At 38.3% G+C, this 23,469-nt stretch overlaps 1 protein-coding gene across 1 annotated transcript; it reads left to right on the top strand.

Moving 5' to 3' along the window:
• The first annotated feature begins 3,944 nt into the window (after positions 1–3,944).
• Positions 3,945–12,486, top strand: LOC134534903 (coiled-coil domain-containing protein 130 homolog). The gene is made up of 6 exons (XM_063373587.1): positions 3,945–4,093; positions 7,182–7,407; positions 7,490–7,601; positions 9,388–9,648; positions 10,133–10,271; positions 12,139–12,486. The coding sequence occupies exons 2-6, from the start codon at positions 7,208–7,210 to the stop codon at positions 12,396–12,398; spliced, it is 972 nt and encodes a 323-aa protein (XP_063229657.1). The 5' UTR covers positions 3,945–4,093; positions 7,182–7,207; the 3' UTR covers positions 12,399–12,486.
• The last annotated feature ends 10,983 nt before the right edge of the window (positions 12,487–23,469 follow it).

Here is a 23,469-nt window from a genome sequence, read left to right on the forward strand (position 1 = left end):
AATCTTTGTGAGGTCGCAATGTGGCATAATGGCTTGTGCAGCTGAGGGAGTACCGATGTGTGTCGTCAGTGAGGATCAGGCTAAGCTGTATAGCATTGCTTTTCCAGTGTGGGCATTATTCCTTGATAAGTCACATGGGGTGAATGGTCCACGACTCATATCCCCATTGGAGAGAGATCTTACTGAAAGAGTTGGCACTGGGCCACAATATCAAACCAGGAACTTACTGAGATACATCTGCCACATCTCTGCCACGTCACCGTTACCAGCCCATGTCTTTTGAAGGACCAATTGTGGTGTACATCAACAACATACTCAAATGAGGACTTTGCAGTGCGTTAAAGTTACGGATATTGTTGTACAAAGCTAGTATAACTGTCGGGATAATAAGGTGGACATCTCAATGCAGCATCACTCCCTGTGACTAGATGATACCACATCACAAATTCTTTCCCACTCTTCTAACACCTATCTGTGTCCCATGACAGATGGACTCCTGATAATGCTAGCAGTTTCCTGCTATTTTCTGTATCATATTTCATACCACCCGAGTTCCCCTCCTTTCACGTCGTTACCATCCCTCCCTCCAATGTTATTTCAAACAGTGTTGTATACACTGTGACCCCTTCTTCCTTGCTGCTCCCATTGTTGTTCATCAGGTTATATCGCTAGAGTTTGCACGGGCTTGTGAGAGGGTAGACAGAGAGGCAGCTGTGGACCCACCTGTTTGTAAACCATGCACCGTTCCACAATGCTCAAATGCACGACGTATCACTTGCCATTAGAAATGGACTTGGTAACGGGCGAACTACAGTGGTGGTACAAGTATGTTTTTGCAACACAGTGACATTGTGGAGGTGTGCAAAATGTGACAGAGAGAGTGGTGATACGAGGCCTTTGAGTGACAAAGAGCATGGTGAATTGAATGTAACTGAACAACACAGAATTGACTTTGCAACTATTATGGGTAATATAGACCCAAAGGAGAGGAAACATGAAGTGTGCATCAACTGCGTGGGAAACCACATCGTTACCAATCTGCCAGACTGGAATATACTGTCACTGGACCTCTTGAGCTTGGGCACGGCCCTCAGTGGCGAGGCGTGAGGTTTACATGAGGGGAAGCAATAACTCCGTTCACACCAAAACATGATGAGGTTGGGAGGGGGGGGGGGTCTGGGGGCCCTCCGCCGGGAAAATATGGATTTCAAGGTACAAAATGGTGCTATTTAAGTAGTTTTCTTAACTGAACATTGACTATTCCACAGGTAGAAAAATTGACTTTTTTTTTAAATACATTATTTTTGAAAAATAATGATTGACTTACATTATTCTGATAGTAAAATACCTACTCTACATTACTTATATACTAAGTGGGAGTGGAGTATCATCGTACGCCCACAAATCCCCCACGCACTGCCAGCCAACAGCCCGCGGGAGAGATGCGCGCGCCCCGAGAGACGACCGCCGACTGAAACGCGACATCGCCACCTGCCCTGCCGAACTGTGGCGGACATAGCCGAAGCAGTCGGCGGAAAAATTCCACAGTCTGCTTCGGCCATGTTCGCTCCAGTTCGGCAAGAAAGCGTTACCTTCGTAGCTTCTACCGCGTATTTTTCCAGCCAATCCCCTCCCTGAACCTTTGTACCATGCCACCCCCCCTCCCGAAAGGAAACTACTGCGGCAGCCTTCCTGCTGAAAGCGGTCCTGCCAGCGCTTCTAAACCTAGCAACGCTTCTAAAACAGCATGTTTTTGTGTCAACGAGTTCTTTTTTTATAGCGCACAGCGCACAGTATTGGGTCCCAAGAAGATAGTGTAAAAAATACATACACCTAACTGCACGAGCCAAAGTAAAATACTATTCTGAATAAAATATTTATTTAAAAAATACAATGTCTGGAAACTGCCTGGGCAAGCACTGCTTGCCTTGCTTGCCCTGACGAGACGCCACTGACGGCCCTCTAAACAAGTAACATACAGGTAGTGCATGTGGTGTATGTTTGCAGCTAGAACAGGATGCCTGGTTCTACTCGAGTTCCACTGCCTCCCACATATGTCTCTGCGAGTGTATCTGTAGTGGTGCGAGACACGTTTGATGTTGTATGGTGTACTTGCAGAAGAATGGATACATAACACGGACGAGCAACTGCGCAGGAATGTGCAAGAGCGGTGAACTCTATGGGGAAAGTTCTATATGCAGTGGCGCGAGTTCGCAGAACGACTAACACAATGCTTCGCCGAAGGCTAAGCCATCCTGAGCTGCAAAACCAAGTTCTGAAGCAAGGTTTGACGTCGACCCAGGTGTCTCCCCGGCTCCTTCAGGCCGTTATGCCTCGCCAGCGCCATCTCTTGAGTGTGTTGTGCGACGCAAGTGTCGGAGACGTGCGACGTATGTTTGCTTTACAGGATATGACTTATTATTTTATTTTAAATATATTTTTGTTTTACGTTTTTGTACATATTTTTGCTTATATTTTATTTTAATTAATTTTGTATTGAAGGGTTTTGTATTTTGAAAGTTTTTAATTGTTCACCGGGCGCCAAGGCCGCGGCTTCCGCCTGTGACCAATCAGCGTGTTCCGCGGGCTCGCGGAGAAGGGGGGAGACGCGGGCGCTCAGGCGCGGCAGGAGAGTGGGAGGGCAGTCGTGGACCCGGCACGAGAGGTGACGGACGTCTTGGGGACGTCGCTCCGGGACGGTGAGGCAAGCGGGCGCGGTATTTGCAGAACCACTAGACTTTTGCCGTGCGAAGACGTTTTCATATATTTTGCAGTCGAGCTTGTCGTTGAGCAGTTACGGTCGCGAGTTTTCGTTTTACTTTTCGCACACGCGTGCTCTGTTGTCAATTCGGGCGAGTCGCGATTCTTTGTTTCATCCTGGTCATTCGCAGTCTTAGGTTCTGTGTTATTTTTCTTTTAATTTCTTTCTGGCCTGTGCAGATTACAGTCAGACAGACATCCTATCACGCGCGGGTCTTAAGGAGTATATTCTTTACCGTGGGAGTGATAGTCATCACGGGCGGGACGTCCCGTAATTTTCTTAACTGGATCAGTGCGCGGAACCGGGTTTCGACCCACCTCGAATTAGTCACAGGCGGAAACGTGGCAGCCCCATGTAAAGTGTTCGGAGTCTTGTGCATAAAGGACCATCAAACTTTATTAGAATTATTTTCATTTAATCTCTGGAGACTAAGTTCCTCGGCCACGCGGCTTGAACCCCCTCTCTACCGAACCCTGAGTAGCCGGCAGTACAGCAGCATTGTCAGGAACTAGTCGACCAGACCACGACAGGTTCAGCGGGACAACGAGTAGGTTTAAAGATTCGTGGTGTGCCATCTGCAACTATGCTGACACATCACCCCTGAGGTAGTCTCAGAGACAGCACTACTGGAATGTCGGCACTGGTGTGCGAGTATCTGCAGCCTTTCCTCAGACGCTACTATGCGGGCACAGTGGAGGAGCATATGTGACAACAATCATAACAGAACGGAACTTGCAGCACTGGCTGGATGGCGCACCCTGACGGCTGCAGGCAGGAGGGAGACGTGGCAGCAGACCCAGGACTGGGAGGTTACCTAGTGTTGTACGAAATGAGCATATGATAATAATATTATCTTTTTAAAATTATTTTTATAACCTTTTTAAACACATTATTTTATATAATAAAGCAAGCTATTTCCGATTTGCACTGGACACGATTTTTATTGACTTATATTGGTTTAAATATTGTATAATATATTAGATCATTTCCTGTATACAAATATTTGAAGGAAACTCAAATTTCATAATTTGTAAATATACTTGACTGCATAAGTGTTTTTCCAACAATATTTAAAGTTATTTGTAACGAAATATTTACAGTGTGACGGTGGACGTGCATTTAGCTTAAACTCCGGGAAAGTTTAGATTTGTAGTACTTGCAAACTCAGTTTAATATTGAACCAAAAAAAAAAAAAAAGTCACTAGCGCTCCCATCGGGGTTGTGTATCAAAAGATTCTCATCCTTCGGGGATGTACTATGGTGTTTATATTTTTATAGTGACTATATTATTGTTGAGTTTATTAACTCAGTAATTCTATTAATTTTATTAAGGTACTTTTATCATTTTTACGCATTTTTAATGTTTGCAAATATTTTAATTGATAATATTTCAGGGTAGAAGTTTTTTCTTGTGAAGGAGTGTGTACGTTTATGTATTGGTTATGTTTATTACGTGTGAAAACGACATGTATTGATTTGAATTTTGATTTTTGATTTACACTCGCAATGTGGTTTCACCCGGTGGCAAGGAGTCCCCCCATTTACTCACTCTCCCTTTCTCTCATTTAGTCTCCTCAGCTCCCTTGCATTTCTCAGCCCCAGCATTCCAGCCCATTTTACTCCCTCCCCGTCATCAGGAAGATGTGCCACCCTCTTTCTGTGTTCCTCTATTCCCTCCGGAACTTCCAACTGTGATTTCTCTGCTCTCTATACCCACTTCTGTGCACCCTAGTTCCTAGCTCCCTCAGTCCTCTCTTTATGGCCTTACAGCGTAACCTTTTCATCCTCCTCCTCCTCCCCTCTCTGTAATCCAAGCCCTTAATCATCTCTGACGGACTATGCACTTACCCCTCTGGCCCTTCCCTTCTCCTCCACATACTCATCACCCATCTTGCTGCTGTACGCTACACTTTCTCCAGATCTCCAGATCTCAGGAGCATACTCCATCATTGGTCTGACCAACGTTTAGTATTCTCCTTACCCTCCTACCTGTAGGGTCCTGCCAAGCAGACCCAGCACCCTCATTTCCTTACTCACCACCTGCTAGGGTCACCCCCCGGTACTTATACTCTTCTGCCTCCTTTATCTCCTGGCCCTCCCAGTTAAACACTCCCCTTGTTACCTTCCTCTTCCTCGTGAATCTAAGCACCTTCATCTTTTCAACATTCAGCAATATCCCGTTCTCCTCTTGTCTATTGGTGTAGCCTGATCGTACCACCCCTGCCGTTGAATTCATTTTCCAACATTAGAGACGATTCTGTTTACCTTGAAACCAGCTTTAATAAATATGTAATTGTTCATTTGTAATCACACTTTCAACTTACATTACAATACCTGTGCATTGACGGTGTCGCCACAATTTATTGTTTACTCATACGGATTACTGCGTATATTTTGGAGAACTTTATTAAACGGAGGTGTATTGTTTTGTAATAAAATTAGTTAAAATGATGACGTATTGCAGTTGTAGGGCAATATTAATATTTATATTTTCTGTTTGTTGGTTATTTTTCAAAATGTCATTTAATTAAGAGAGTGCATTTTTTTTTTGCATTTCATTTAAAGTAGTGTTTTGAATCACATATAACGAACAATTTATAGACTAGGTTAGAGACGTAAAAAATACTGTCTAATGTTGTGGACGGTGTTGGGTTAGTATAGCTACATTAAAAATACAGTACTGTGAAATCTGGTTACTTTAGGTTAGCGATGTTAAAAATACTTTAAAAATATTACGGACGGTTGGTTGGGTTCGTATAGCGACATTAAAAACACTGTGAAATCATGTGAATGGTTGGTTAGGTTAGGATAACCACATCTTAAATTGGTAATTCCTAAGCAACCATAAGAAATATTTTATTCCAACCGTCCACAATGTTTGAAAGAATTTTAATATAGCTAACCTTACCTAATCGACCATTCACAATATTTGAATAAAGTTCATCAAAACAGTCACACAAACCGATACTGGTAAACAATTAATGGCGGCGGTAGTAGCAATGCACAGGTATTGAAATGTGAGATATAAAAGTGATTTCTCAGAAACTAGTAGGAATACGCTGTTTTTAGGGTAAATACAGGAACGTCTCAAGTGTTGCAAAGTGGTATTTTTGTAATTTTAGTTTTACTATACCTACGGAAATGTCATGATGTAAGATATTTACCGAAGTTGAAATTTGACTGATAACTTGCTTTGTTTTTTTTGTTTTTTTTTTCCATCTTCTATAGTTTGTAATCAAGTATTTGAAACCATTGTTTTTGAACTTTTTAATTTTGGATTTCTTGCGTATTTTATAAACCTGGTTTTAAACCCATTTTTTTGCAAACTGTTCCATCCTCCCTCACCCCTGATCATCCTGAACAACTTCGCCAGGCATTTTAGCTGAAAACATATAACCCTTGGCGAACAAATATATAAAAAATAACGGTTTATTTACTTGAGTATCATTAAGAGCGCATGGCACTGAAGTGAACCCCTCTTCACGGGTTGTGGCGTGCTATTCATACACATGGCACATGTCTTAACGTTCTGTGGCGGAAACAAATGCAACGAAGGATAGAAAGGGTCGGGAAGGCGAGGAGTCACATCAGTTAGGGGGCGAAGACTCTGTTCAACGTCAATTTGACGAAATTAATATATTCTTAAGAGTGCAACCGTACAGTTGAATAATTGTGGAAAATTACTTGGCAGAAGATTGAATGATTTTGTAACTAGTTATAGGCTAAATAAAGCAATAATAATTATAATATTTTTGTTTGCCGGTTATTGTTAGTCGGATGACGGCTATCTGCGACACCTTGACCGTCACTGACATAACTTACACACAATGGGCTGGATTTCAAACTCTGATCAAGAGATCCGCCCAAAACACAAGTTGTTTGCCACTCATCTTGCTAAACACCCACCACTTTTTGACGTGACAACGTCTAATAAATCAATGAACGCCGGCTGCACGCACGAAAAAGTGTCCCATTACGCACATTGTCCCATTACGCTGTGTCCCGTTACGCTCATTGTCCCATTATGCTGTGTCCCGTTACGCTCATTGTACGCTTGCGCTGCATCTATCTCTCTTCCACTTAATTGGCCTATGAATCTACTATTATATTAAATAGCTTATGGCGGGCTTTTCAAAAGTAGCTTTTAAATTTAGTACTTTAAATAAACTATAATTTCATCAATGTTTTGTTATGACATCACGTGAAACTATCGTCCGTAAACCGACTTTACAGACAACCATTTTTTCTGAGGGTGACACTTTACTTACCACGCGGTGCGGTACTACTACGGCAGTAATGACTAGCATCATCTCTTGGCAGGCCTAAGTTTTACCTTCAGAAGGGGGAATTTCAAACAAGTAGTATTTCAAAGACACACATTAAGCTTGGTTAAGTTTCCGTGTGTTGATCTGTTTTCCAGTAAAGAAGTAAAGAAGCCGCGCCAACATGGGGGAGCGCAAGGGCACAAACTTGTACTACCCGCCCGACTACAACCCGAAGGTGGGCGGGCTAAATAAGTTCATGGGGACCCACGCCCTGAGGGAGCGGGCCCGCAAGCTGCATCTCGGCATCCTCATCATCCGCTTCGAGATGCCCTACAACATCTGGTGCGACGGCTGCGGGAACCACATCGGCATGGGCGTGCGGTAAGCCGGATCGGGTTGCTTCGGGTTGGCGCCGGCTTCAGATCTCTCGCTTGGCTTAAAGGCAGTCTTGGTGCTGTTCCAGCTACAACGCAGAGAAGAAGAAAGTCGGCATGTACTACTCCACCCCTGTTTACCAGTTCCGTATGAAATGTCACCTGTGCAACAACCATTTCGAAATCAAGACTGACCCAGCTGTGAGTTTTGAATTTTACTCTTTCCTTTGGTACTTACAAGTTAGAGAAAAAAAATACCTTATAAACCATTGCATGTAATTAAGAAACATGCATTGCTGGTATGTATACGACAAACAAGTTTGAACTTCTTTTTCACATTACCGTTCGGCTTGTGGTTTGCCTCACTTAAAAAAAAAAAAAAAAATATTGTATTTGTTAATGCAGCAAGCATGTGCAGTCCATATAGAAGTTCTTTATTTATAGGCTTTTCAAAATCTGTGTGTTTAATCATGCATAATTTTGTTACTACCTAGTAAAATTTGGGTTACATATTATTTTGATACTAAACTCTGTGCAAAAAAGATTATAAATTATAGCTTTAAAGCTATGTAACTGATTTATAATACAAGCAAGAAGTATTTAAAATATGACTAGCACCTAGGTACTTTATGCATTCTTCTTACGTGCAGTGGCATATCCAAAGAAAAAATAAGGGGGGGGGGGGGGGGGGAACTTGGCTACCTCCCACCTTCGGTTTTTCAAGATTGGTGTAGATATAATATATTTTATTATTTAGTTTTGCTTTGTTTGATATTTTTCTTATATAATTTGTCGGGACAAATTTTAATATTTTATTTTTGATCAATACATTTTTTTTAAAACAGGAGATTCTATGTTATTGTTCTTATTTTCATACATTGTCTTTATTTATAAATAAAGTGTAATTTGCAATGAATCTGAAACTAAAATATTTGTTAGTACTCATTTGACAAAAAAAGTCTCATTTGACTGACACATGATACACTTATACAATAAAATCATTAGTTATAAACATGTCTAGAACAGAACTATTCAGGAAAAAAAAAAGTGCTAATTATTGTGTGTTTGAAAAACGTGTCAATGCCATTAGTGGGATATGCAAGATCAAAAATATAATATTAATTTAGTTAATAGATTTTGGTACCAAATTCATGCTAAATAAATTACATTCAATGAATTTACCACAATAAAAGATAAAATTTTTTTAATTTCGGTTAATTTTTGTCCAATGGCTGATTGCTTTAATGTTTTTTTGTTAAATTTTGGTGCTATTAACTTAAATTTAGGTGTTATTATGGTGTATTGACATGCTTTGCGGTGTTATTTTGGATTTTTTTCTCAATTCACCACATAATCTTGTACTGATAAATCAGTTAAACAAGAGAATAGTAAGACTATTGGAGTAGGATATTTATATAGGCTACAAACACATGCTCATTTGCTATAAAAAAACAGTCACCTCCATTTCTAACCATTGGCGTAGCTGTGTTCATAAAGTTGGAGGGGGGGGGGGGGCGGGGGGGGGGGGGGGACAAATAATGATTTTGATGTCATGTAAACCCATTCCCCTCTTACTAAGACTTTGGGTCCGGGGGGTCCTCCACCGGAAAAATTTTTGATTTTTTAAAAAGTGCAAAGTAGCGCTTTTTTGAGCAGTTTCTGTATCTAACCATTGGATACATCAATGTTAAAATTATTATTGCTTCCTTAAGATAAAATTTGACGAGCGAAGAAATTACAGATAAAGTTGGGCAGAATGATATTATAAAATGAAAAATATCACGGTCTAGGAAGTTGGGGGATTGGGGACAGTCCCCTCCAGCCAAAAAGGTTCAGGGGGACACGTCCCCCCCCCCCCCCCCCCCCCACGGTTCCTACGCCCCTGTTTCTAAGAAACGCATGGATCCGCTCCAGCTTGTGTGGGGAAATAGCTGTAGGATCGGAGCACGCCGGTTGACGCTCGGCGATGTCTACTCGTCGTGTGCAGAACCTGGACTACGTGATCGTGTCGGGTGCGAGGCGGCAGGAGAACCGCTGGGACCCCACTCAGAACGAGCAGGTGGTGCCAGAGACCAAGCAGACGTCCCGCCGCCTGTTCGACGACGCCATGTTCAAGTTGGAGCACGGCGAGGGGGACAAGGGCCAGGCCAAGAAGGTGGCCCCGGCCCTCGGCAGGCTCGCCAGCCTCAGGGACAGCATCTGGCGCGACGACTACGCCGCCAACTGCGCGCTCAGGAAGAAGTTTAGGGTCGAGTATTTGCCCTGTCTGTGGATTTTGTGACGAAAGCGACGTAGAAATTCGAAAGTGAATGCAGTCTTTGTTTCTGATCAATACGCACTCTGGGAGGAAGATATGTCTGGGTTGGGTCGGAAACCTTCATTTTACTATCTCGGTTTTACTTTTGCTTTTTAAAATTAATAATAAATTTAGACATCAAACAGTTTCAAAAGATGTTATATTGGTCCTTTCTGTTACTGTCATGCATTTGTACATCTTCATGGTTTGTTCTTAAAATTAATAACTCTTCCTGTATTATACAACACTTTAAGATAAAGTAAAAGACGTAATTAATTTTCAGCGCTATTAAATGGTAAAGTCACCAATCATTTATTATTTTATTTTGTTCTTGATCTACTTTGATGGATTGGCATCATCTTAAGTGACAAACTCAAAAAAATTTTCATATGTATTTCATTGACTGAAAATAGTAGTAGTGTGTGTATGCTTGCAGGAGTGCAAGAGTGAAATGACTGCCAAAGAGGACAGAGATGCAGCAGTACGAGCTAGGACCAGCTTAGACATTCCTTTACTTCCAGAGGACGATGAAGATTCCAAGATGGCATCACTTCTGTCCCTCAAGCCAGCTCAGTGTATGTGACATGTCAAGTATTCTTTCACGTTCGCCTGAAACAAGACTAACTCTTGCAATGTGGAATAATCTGTTGACAATATGCTTGGTGCGAAATGTTTGCTTAAGGGAAAAGCTAGTTAAAAAAAAAAATGGCTGCTTGGTCGCCATGCTCGTTGCAAGGGAAACTTGACTGTTAGTGATCCACTTGAATGATAAACCAAACTATTTAGTAATTTACTTGAACTATAAAATTAAACATTTAAGTACAAAATGGAGTTTTACACTGAAGGTTCACAACTATAACAAACATGGGGACGAAACACCTGCAAAGAGTTCTAAGCTCTAACTAATGTAATCTAACTGCTTTATTTGTTAATAAACCCCCATCACCTCCTCCTGCACACTATAGTAAATCACACCACACCTGAGCTTTGCATTTTTTGTTATGCTCTTACGAGTCATCATTTCTGCTTAGCTTACTGATTGTAAAGGAGCTGCATTTCAAAAATTTGTTTGCTGTAGCGAATCTTTCTTTTATGCACCCAACCGCACCAGTATATGTTTATGAGAGAAGCGTTCATTATGAGTAGCAAATGTTATCAGCTTTGAAATCAGGTAAAAACACATGTAATACGAGGATACGTAAAAAACAATATTGTGAATTTAAGGGTTTTAAGAATTTTTAAATTTTATTTCTCCATATTTTCATGAGTGAGTGTGACAGTAATAGCTTTGCAACACTTGCACAGTATTTTGCTTTAGTCAGGTCAATGGAAAATATATTTGAAAAATTACGAAAATATCCATGTTTATGAAATAAATCAATGGAAGAATATTGAAGGCAGGGTATGCAGGAGAATGCCTGGTATTTTGATTCCAAGGGAATGATATCAAACTGATTTGAATTTATCCTGAAATAATTCATAAATTTGGTTTTGTCCTCACTAGCAACTGCTTCATCAAATAATGAAATTCTTCAAATTCTTTTGTTTTTAAATTAAATTCATTAACCCATTTCTTTTTAAATTTACATACTGTGAGAGCCAGCAGAATATTATCGCCAGAATCATCACTCGAATCCAACGGCATGCGTCTCTCTGACATCGCGAACATAGTGTAGCTTTCTGTGTGGCCTCGGCTTTGTAAGTGGTACACAGCGGTGACAAAGACGAACAGATAAAGGTTTGAAAACATCTTTAAAAGAAAATTTACACATCAGACAACTTTGTGTTTCTGTAAATAAATAAGCATTAATAACCGAATGAATATTTGAATCAACTTTAAAATACATTGTTTTATGCGGGAAAACTACCTACACATAGCGCTCTGAATCTAACATTGGGACTAAAAACATCATGCGACTTTTGTGCTAGAATTTTGATGACCTAAAATAACTGTGCAACTACATATTATGTTATAAAACACGGTACGTATTCCAATTTACGACTTGACTAAACTGTACAAGATAGTTAATTAAAAGGTTAGGCAGGTGTACTTTTTGCACAATCAAGTGAAAGTCGTGCAAAGCAAGATCAGTTCACGGCTCTGGGAAGGCTCTGTTCCCACACAACTGCGGTAATTTACATGTACTGGCACTGAACTTGCTCTCTGCCTCTAGTGAAGACAATATCAGGTCCATGGTCCATACAAGGATTAAGAAAAAATCAGAGCAGAATATTTTTACCTTTAAAGTCTGATGTGTTGCCATCTCTGTGATGTAACCGCCACGTAAAGCAACAACGTAGCAGTAAAGTCCTCCAGCACTGCATTGTCTGATCCACCAGGTGCATGATGAATAAATTCTGTGGTGTTTCGTACACTCCGGCACCTAATGATGACATTTTAATATATTTATTGCAAGGGATTGACGGTGACATGTTTTTCAGCGATTGCGGAACGAATGAATCAGACCCGCCAGGAGATAATCCACCGGCCAGCGCTGCACAGCTGTACGGGAGTGTCGTCTGCGTTCCTGGGCGTTAGGGCCATGAAGCAGCTGTCCGAGAGCAGCTTGAGCAGGGACAGCCTCGGCATTACGGTACGAGGTGACACCCACCAACAAACCACCACCACCACCGCCGCCGCCGAGAAGAATTCACTTGTGTCACAAGACTACGACTCTTCCAGTTCTGACGGCAACAGTTGAAATATAAATCTCACTAATTTATTGTTATATATTTTTAAGGAATGTATTATTTTGTATTTAGTTGATAAAAAATCTATTAAGTGTTTAAGTGAGTGGTTTCTTTTTATTATTCGTGATATGTTAATTATGCATTTTTTTTTTCCACTCGGAGAAAAAAAAAATAGTGCATCAACTAATTCTCAGTCAGATTTTAAGACTTTTTTTTTTAAATTCAAAGCAGATGAATAATTTGTCATTTTTCTCAACACAGTTCATAAATACAACCTAGCAACCTGATAAATGCACCATTCAGGCTTTTAACCCTTTCACTATTTTAATTTTTTTTTAGTTGGTTGAAAAAAATTGTTATGCAATATTCTTCAAAGAAATGCAATAATCACAGTAAGAAAAAAATTACTGACAATGTTGATTAATAAAATTCCAATTCCATTCCAATGGGCATGTCTTCACAAGTGGTACAGATGATACGAAAACCCACTAATAATAACCAAACCCGCAAAGTGTAATTCATTAGGGAAGGAACAAGAAAGCGGTAAAACTAAAAACTATGTATCAAATTTAAAAGTAGAAACGACAGGCGAAGAAACAGACTAGAATTGTCCTTGCGAAATTTTGTTGTACTATTGCATAACCAAAGTACATTTGAATTTATTATCCATGACCTTCTCCCCCCCCCCCCCCCATCCCAAATTACCGTGGTCAATCAAGATTCTACTGTATAGACACATAAGAGTGTGTGATGGATATAGAGATTATTATACATACATACATACATACATAGAAATATAGTGAAATTTATGGAGGGACATATTTAGATATGCTTTGTATTCATGTACCTACAACAAACAGATAACAAAAAAAAAAAATTGAAAGAAGCATATAAACACAATGTTGGGCAGTAGCTAGTACTGAATAAAATTAATTTACATTGATAAGCAGTTATTTTCCATAACATGATGGACTTCCTGACTTAACATGCCTCTGTGCACTGCTGGCTCGCCTCCCACCGCCAGCAGCAGCGGAGGGATGTGGGAAAGTCGCCCTTTCAAGTGCACCGATATGCTCGTGATGTAATCTGCGCTCTTACGCTGCATTTCCCAGCAAAATGTGCAGCCTACCATGCACCATGGCTCTCACCCCTGCTCTGCAAACTTTATTAATGTATCCACTAATCATTTACAAATGCAAGTAAAGTAATTTTAGGTTGTCGGTAGCATGCATTGTTTAAACATCAGCCGTAAATAAATTGAATAACCAACCAACAATTGATGTGCTGGTAAAAATCTAATATTTTAAAACTTAAAAGATTTCAAAGAATTTATTTTTAATTCTTTTGGGCTTTACATACCTAAAAAACACATCCTAAAATAATGTGATATTACGCAGACATGATTTCCACGTTATGAAATGCATTCTAAATATATTAAATTTAGGAATCAATCTAAATTGTTAGGCTTAACCTAACACAGCCATGGCTATGTGCACCGCAAACAAGCCAGCATTGTGGTGTTGCACAATAGTTCATAATAGAAAGATATAGGCTATACTGCAAAAAAATTCAGAAGGGTGTTCTAAAGTTTCAAAATAAAACAGAAACTATAAACTGTTTTTTGATCATTAAATGCAAACGACTACATGTTGTTTGTACACAAATCCCTCACTTAACACTTCTTAAAATTATGCGAATTCATTTAGCACAATGTTAATTTTACTGCCTCAGTCTTGAATAGCACATCTGCAAATTTAAGTTAGCACAAAATCACCAAAGGTACAAGAAAAAAGGTTGGGCATGATGCCAGAAAGTCTGCTTCAACTCTGTAATCAACAGATGTACCGTGGCATACAGTTAGCTCTATAAGTGAGAGAGGGGGGGGGGGGGGTGGGGGGGAAGAGGTGAGCACGCGAAGATCTAACTACACTATCAGCTGTTTTACAAACATCAGCTATGGGAAGTTCAGTTGTGGCTATGGAGTGTAAAGGGCCAAATGTTTTAACGTTGCGCATGTGCCGCCGGGCCGTACCGTTGTCGCCCGGCCGCAGACCTGGCCGTGATGATCTTCAGTCTAGCCAGTGGCACGGAACTCGCACGCCACGTCTGCCCATTCGTCTGCCGGTAACTGTACAAGCACCTGCAGTTGGAATCATATTGGAATCATGGCTTTCAAAGTGAGAGATTAGTGCATCGTGTTCAAGTATTTTTATACAAAACTAGAAGTATTCCTGTATGCAGAATGTCTTGAAGGCCACACTTATGCTGGTCAACTTTAGTTCTAAGCAAGTCAACTGTGCGCACAATTGTACAAAATGACTCTTATCAAAAATTTTATGTAAGTCTGATGCTGTTGGTTGTACTAGCGTCAATATATTAAGACCTGAAAAATTCGCGGGTTCATTTCGTGTTATGTTAACATTCAAATAATTATACCTTAGTGCTGCTTCTGTCATTGGTTCACTGTTAATATGGAAGAATGAGGGCCAATTAGAGACCCTCGCCCAAGGAAGTGTTGAATCACAGGCCACCAGTCGAGACGACTCACAAGTCAACAGCCAATGAACAGTTGGCATTTTCCCAAGTGTGTAGAGGATATTGGAGTCTATCCTGGAGGTCATTGAACCCGAAAATTTTTCCGGTCTCTATACATTAGATACATGGACAGAGGATTCACATGGAAAAGGTTGTTAAAGGAATGGTGCAATGGAAAAAAAAAAAAAAAAAAAAAAAAAAAAAAAAAATACTGGCCTGACAGGATTGATGTAAACCAAGCAGTGATCCAAGAAAAAGTCACATTCTCACAGTAAAGATCTATAATTATCTTGAAGAGAGGCATTGGAACTACATGTAGCACGAGTACAATTTCACCTATTGGCCACCATTGTAGGTGGGCTTGATATAATTAGGAATAGGTTTAAAATGCCCAAAGAGGAAGTAGGTACCTTGGTAGCCATAATGTGAGATACATGTATATATTTAATGTAACAATGTAAATTAAGTTCAAGATGTTAACAAATTAATAAAACCATTAATGAAAGTTTTTACCCATTAACAAAAAGTTGGCATCCTAGTGCTTGCATTACATACCCATTCTTTTCTAGTGATTATTTCTAGTATATCTGTAAGAATGTGTGTGTGTGTGTGTGTATATATATATATAAATAACAAAATATGTAATTTATACTATGAAATGTGATGTATTTTTGTCACAAATAATAATTTTATTTCCCATTAATGATGTAGATAATCACCACTGGGGCCCAACTCTCACAATATAAGTTACCAAACCTCTACAGTGCATGACATGTCAGCTCATTATTTGAAAGTTTCATGGCTAAGTAACTTGGGGGTGGGGGGGGGGGAGAGAGAAAATGAATTAAATATATTGTAATGTTGCAAAACCTATACCCCCATTGTGATCCAACATATATATGGGAATGTATGTTGGGTTACTTCTGCAGTTGTTCTGTTAAGGGTTTATAATTTATTTCAATAATTAGGCATTGTCTGTTATGCATAGTCATTTGAGGCACTTTGTTTATTCTAAAAATATATTTTAATAATTATCCATAATGGGTTGGATATGTTAAAAGAGATGTGACTATGACCGTGGCAGCAATAATTCAGTGTTCAAATAATTATAATTTCTCTTGCAAAATTTTGTCAAATTTTCCGGCATGTTCGTGTATCCCAAAGAGAACCTTCACTGATGTGCTCTCAATCTTGGGCATTTCTCAGACTTGCTATTCTGGCAATTACAGCCAGTAGCCATAAGCCAGTAGAAAATGCCAGAAAATATGCAGTAGAGTATTACGGAAGGAGGTATTTCCATGGTCTTACGTGGTTATGTTTATTCGGATTGGTCGGTTGGGCACCAAGTACAGAAATGTGGGCCAAGTGAATATGCAGAATGTACAAAGGTAGTGACAATATTAGTCACTAACTGCATCTAAAAAGTTATCAAATTTTTCCTAACTACAATAGAAGTTAATTCACGTGAAAAGTCTACAATTTAAACATTGTTCCATGTAAATAAATAATGAGCCAAAAAGATATTGTATGCCATTAATATTTTAATTCATCCTCACATGTTTACACGAGGAATGTTTCGAAAGCAAGTTTCGTAATTTTTTTGAAAGAGCAGATGGTATACACCAAGTAAAACAATCGCCATAAGAATCCACACCCGTTGCTGGTTCCAAGACAGAAGAAGTGTCTGCGGAGGAGGAATGACGCATGCTCAGAGTAACGAAGGAGAGAGCGTAGCAGCATACTGGCGTGTCCAAAGTTATTAGAGTACAAATCACGATGGCAGACAGATGTCTACTGACAAAGGTCACCAACAGAAGTGCGTGCTGTTATCTGGTATGAATGGGCACGTGGGACTATGCATGTTCAGTGGAGGAAGGCAGAGTGTAGAGGACGAAGGTCAGAGTGGGCATCCCTCCACATCCACAAATGAAAACAACATTGCTAGTGTTGCTAGAGTACAGGCCAGGGTGTTAGCGGACAGGCGCATTGCAGTGCCAGACGTGGCTGGCGTTCACATTGCACATTGGTGCGACAATTTCTTTCAAACTGATTTTGCATGCTATAGCAAGTGTCTCAATGTCAATGACGACCATGTCGAAAAATAGTGTAAGGTGTATAGTTCATGATGCCATGGTGTTTTTTTCTTATAAGAAAGTTTCCGTGTGAAAAAAATTACAAAACTTACTTCTGGAACGTCCCTCGTAACTCAAAATATTTCACAGAAACTTCTTTTATATTCTATGCCTCATGCCCTTCCATATAAAAATCAGAGTAAATATTTTAATCAAAAGCACAAAAACAAAAGATCTTCTCACGGATTGGATTATAAGGATATACACTGCTGAATTTTTTAAGCTATTAGCAAGACAAATTTCACTCAATTAGTAGTTTTGTAATGAACAAATATATAAATAATCAGGCCTACATAATTTAGGAACAGCAATTTAATGCAGTATTTGAATAAAAATAATACCAACATAATAAATAACTTCAATGTAATTCAAATATCTTATTTTTACTCCTATTTTCTTTCATACAAATTGCTTAAAAGTTAATTTACAAATGTTCAAAGCTGTTGCAAGTTCACACAATTTGTTTCTCTGAATTAATACAATTTACAGATAAAATTACACAAAGAACTGGACTTTATTTTAAAATACAAACAGTTTTCTTTTTAACTCTGTCCCAACACAATTTGAAAATGGCGAGGCGTGTTCCATTTCTCGAGTATGTACAGTACATCAACATAGGAACCGACATTATGTCCACTTGTTAATCATAGGAATAATAAAACGTGGCCTTTGGCAGAATCCTACATAATTGTTTATGTACAAATGTATATCCACATTGCTGATCATTGCAAAATGTGCATGCTGAGACTACACACTCAGCACCCTAAGTACAATTATATACAAATTTAATTTGCAATAAATAATTTAAAGAAACTTAATACACACAACTTCTAGTGGAAATCTAACAAAAGAGCATGTTCAGTCTTTCTTTAAAAAAAAAAAAAAAATTAAAAACTCTAATAAGTCATCGATTCCAAAAAGTCATACCACTAAAGATCCAACGAAAAAAAGAGAGAGGGGGTCATTAGTTTGCAATTTACAACTTTGTGAAGAACAATTTGTTCCTATTACCTGCTGAACTAACAACATACTATTTAATTAATAAGATTTCTTGAAAACTTCACCACTGCATGTTTTGTCAAAGAAGAACTTTCTAAATTTAACAGAAGTATTCCTGGACAGAAATGCACACATAGGAGGGGAGGTGAATCAACTACTTTATCAAATTTATAACTACTTCCTAATGAAAGCATTGTGATGCTCTGAAGTGAGCAAGACTGCAAATGAACCTTTTACAGCCCTTACAGCAATTTCCCTCAGATTTTATTAAACAATACTTCAGTACAGAAAAAAAAAAAGCTATAGTACCATTATCAACACACATTTAGTCCTGCACTTAGATTACTCATCTTGTAAACACTAATACTGGAGCTTACCTTTACTGCATGACAATTTACTCATTATCACTAATTTATACTCTATCTTTCTCTCCACATAAAATGTATCTACACTTAAGGAAGTACTCAATGCGCAATAATCAACAATTTGTACTTGAAAACTCCTCAACTATAATTTTTTAAGTTCTTAAATTTTTATTTTTTCAAAAAAACACTAACCAAAGTTACACTTAAAATACTGAACATCACATCATCTTCAATATTAATATAATTATTACTAGAATGTTGTACCAATATGATACAGCAAATCACAGCGGTTTGGTCGTTGCGACAAGACTACTATGTGTGTGTTAGGCTGCAAGGGTAGTTGTAGGCTAATCAAATTGTACATAGTGTAAACATATTTTAGCACCCTTAGTTCCAAACACAATGGCGATACAAACCAATACCAATAAGCTAACACAAATAAATTACACTCACTTTGCACACCCGTACGATTATTTAAAAACACATGCTTGTCACCACTTAAGGTTTTTGATCAACAAGCATTTAAGTTTTGTACTAATTAATGGTCCCGTGAATGAACAAACAAACACCGAAGTCAAAATACAAGCCAGACAATGATATGATGCACTCTTAGAATATTGGTTTAAAGCCTTATTGCCATTTTCAAGTCATCTGTAACGAAGATCTGCGACAAACTAACAGGATAGCACTTGACTTCAGAACTCCCATGTAATGTTTTGTGTTGCAAGACAAGAATAGCTAATGAAGTTTAAAAATATTTTAAAAAGGTTTAACTATGGTCAAACGGATGAACAAAGTAGTATGAAAAAAATTTTCTTTGCTGTTCCTTAGAATACCTTACAAACAATTGATTGTGGTCTTGTACTTTTGAGTTTCACACATCACGTGGTAACGTGCAACACAGCTTAAAGAAACAGGACCTTCTGAGCGTAGGCTCAGTTTAAAATCAATGCCAACAGTGAAAGTTATTCCATCAATTCTAGCTATTCCACCAATTGTAGCTACTTTTACACCTAAATAGGAAAAAATTAAACAAAATTTGATATTCAAAACAGACTACATATACTACTCTAAACTGGTCAAAATATACACGCAGTTCCAGAAGGCTTTACTACAAAGAGATTTGAGGTATAAGTATACATTTAAAACACTAAACAACAAATGTGTACCACACCAACAGGACCCAGGCACGTCTTTATGGACCAACCAATTATTGCTTGATAAAAATTACATCCAAATGCAGGTTTGTTAATTTTACATGTTAGAGAAATTTAAATCAATGTTTTTGAAATGCATGTCAGTGTTTCTCCAACATAAAAAATGTGTTCAAAAAATTTTTATCTAACAGTTCAAATTTTCTGCTGTTTCAATGGTACTACGGGTGTGCAAATGTACGACCAAGAAAAACTGCAAACCGCTACTTAATACAAAACAAACTTGTACCTCTTCAGATATTGCTTTAGGGAGATGAAGACCCGTATCCAAATTTTTATTCACAACCAATTGGTGCGACTGCAAATTTTTAATCTCCAAATAATTATTTTCTCTAAGATACTTGTGACATCACAGGCAATGACAATTACTGCTTATGAGCACATTTTCGAGGCCACAAAAAAGTTTGAATAATCTTTCAGTTTGTTACCTGACAATACTAAAATATCAAATGTGAATTACTACTCTTAAACCATTTGCATTATTAAGATTACTGACAGACGTACTTCACTTGCTTCAAGGCAATCATGTAATGAAGATTTATCATGAAAAAGGGACATACAGTAAACTTATCAGGAGCATTGCTATAATGCAAATATATTTACAATTGGCTGGTGTTGTATTAATGTGGAAATATTTTTCTGGGTCGCAATAACACAAAAGAATATTATAGTTACCAAAATGAAAGCTTCATTTCACAACCACATTTACCTGACCTTCAATCTAGGCACATACTTCTAAATATAATATATTAAATCATAACTATACACAACAAAAGTTAAAACATAAGGAACTTCGGGAAAAAAAAAAAAAAAAAAAAGTGCCTCCATACTGCAAAATTTTTCATTACTCTCCTTCCTTTATCTTTTGAAAAGTCAAAAATTTAGTAACATTAATAAACTAAATTTTACACTTGCATTATGCAATGCTTACAGGTTAGCAACATATTCATAGTTAAGTGAAATATACACATTACAATGTAGCAGTTAAACATTCACAATGCCAAAACCACAGCTAATAATGAAAACAAAGCTCCCAAACACAGTGATAATTTTGCACTATTAGGTATGTACTGCTTAGTGACATTTTAACAGACACATGGAAAAAAGGAGTTTTTCACTTAAACCAAACAGCACATAAAAATCAGAATCCTAATCCTGCAGTCTCATTGAACAAACACGTAAACAAAAAATTAAATGACCCAAAAAAGATTTTCATATAAACTAACCAAGGCAAGACAAAATTGCCAAGCTTCTTTCAAACTCCAAATTTCTTAAAACAAATAAAATAGAGCAAACTATAATATTGTGCTATCCCAAACTGCATTGTAGTCAGTGCGCATCATACACACGTGATACTCATGAATGCTCAATTTATCAAAATATTATACAATCAGCAAAGAATCTCTCATCTGATTTAGAAATAGCAGGAAATTGTGTTGGTATTGATTATGAATTCATTGACCACATGCACACACAATAAGCTGTAAAGCATACAAAACAAATATGTAATACTAAACCATTAAATTTTGCCATTTTTTAAAACAACACTTAACTGATGTGTCAGCTCCAAGCAGTGGTTCTCAACGTTATGGACGTGTCTCCCCTTAACTGCTATCATTAGACAACACTTGTTGGCAATTACATCCGGCTTAGCTGGAGGGAAGATGTGCTACAGACAGTTCAAAAACAGTTATACCTTTAAAGTGGCCGCCAGAGAAATTACACTTGCTTACATAAATTCAGTTAATGTTTTCGTATTAGAACATTTTTTTTGGACAGCAAAAAAATGCCTAAACAGATATTCTCATAAACGTTTTAAAATATAAACAATTTTGTATACAGAATTGTTATTAAAGGGACATAAAGAAAAATTTCATCCATACATTTTTTACATAAATTATGTGATCACTACCTTAGTTCCATGGAGGCATGTTATTTACTTGCACATCGCATGCTAGGTTGGCAACTAGCACATGAAAGAGGCAAATGCTGTGATGCCTGTGACTGGCTAGCACCTAAAGCCTCTTCTGTGCAGAGACATACGTAAGAACGGCAGATATATCCCCCCCCCCCCTGAAATCCTAAAACATTGATCATTCCTATAAACAAATGACAAGAATTTAAAAGCAAAAAGCGGGAAAAGTGGTTTTAAACCCCCCCCCCCCCTCCCCACAGATGAAATTTCGCCTCCACACTTTTAGAGCTCAAGCATTATCATTAGCAAGCACAGCTACACTTTTCATACAGTGCATAGTATTACTAGCAGGGCACAACTCACCATCTCTTACGACTCCAACAGGAACATGCTTTATACGTTTTTAGAGAACCCAATTTTTCTATCCACAACAAAAAAGGAAGCCACTGCAGTAGACTTGTAGATTTATATATAAAGACACAATCTGAGAGATACCCAGCAGCGGCAAATTTAGAGGGGGGAGACGTCCCCCCCCCCCAAGGCTAAAATATGCATGGGATAATACGACTTCAGAAGTAACAAACAGATACTATAGTAAGACCAGACTACTGGCGCCCCTTCCCAGAAGTCAATCCTGGATCAGCCCCTTGAGATACCAGATCGTAAAGAAATAGGAAAAATACAGCACAGTAATTCAAAACATTGTGAACTTTCTTTTTAAAACCTACAGTAGAAATGAAGTTCCAGTTACCCGTGCCCCGACCAGTCTGTACTAAAACATTATGTTCTACCCCTCCTTCCAGTGTACCACAATTTGGGGGTATGGCACATAATAATTTGTAGCCCTATAGCACTATACCTGCTAACGAACACCCAGTATTTAATATGGCTTCCTAGGGAACTAGAATAAATTGAAAATATTACCATGATTATTCGGTATTTTTTTTGTATTGCTTAGATAAATTCATGACTTGTTAGTTGTGCATTTAGTTGTGTGGCTAGCAGGCTTGCTTTACGACTTCGAGATCACTGACTGCGATCGTAGTTCGAAACCAACCACTACCTCGCTCTGGGTTTTATAAAACTTTAAATATAAAACAAATCTACACTAGTGGCTCCTATCAGTGACACCTGGAATCATGGGTGACGTCATCGATCTTGGTCGACACCTGCAGTCAACATTATTGGTGCCTACCAGTGATGTTGGGAATCAAGATGGCGACCATGACATCGTACAACATGGCCATCAACAGCGGGCGAAGTTTGGGTGAGGAGGGTGTTGAAGTGTGGGTGGCCAGAAGGTGTACTATAATTTCTCCCTCACACCTAAACATTATACCATAATTTCTTTTGTTAGTAAGCTTACAATAATTTCCATTAAAGCACACCATAATTATCACTCTTCCCACAAAAGCAGGACCGAACACTACCTTAAAAAGCTAATCTTTATTTCTCCCCATTACTAGCATATCCCACATCTGTTACAACTTGCTTTACATTTTTTTACCTCTACAGTTCCAACAGCTTTTCCCTCAACTATGTAATAGCTAACCAACCATGAATGTCTTAAAATAAAATCAGACCAATTCTTCTTTATGTCACATTTTCTATTAACTAGTCATTAGTAATATATAAAAATTAGATATTTTTTATTAAATAACATCAGTATTCTCCTTCTCAAAGAAATGTTCCAAATAAAATAAGTGCATCTATCATAAGAAGTTCATAGCTAAGAATTTCCCCCCTTAATTAATGAGTGAATGATTTTGTGTTTGACTTATTCTAACATACACAGTTTTACCTCTTTAATTTTTCTGGCTCATATGTTTAAATTTCTAAGAATTTTCTGGAACTTCCTGATATTGTTTTAAGTTGTAAAAGACACTGAAGAGGAACATAACCCAACAGATGAGAACCACTAG

Source organism: Bacillus rossius, chromosome 8 (genome assembly GCF_032445375.1).
Source record: "Bacillus rossius redtenbacheri isolate Brsri chromosome 8, Brsri_v3, whole genome shotgun sequence".
NCBI lineage: Eukaryota > Metazoa > Arthropoda > Insecta > Phasmatodea > Bacillidae > Bacillus > Bacillus rossius.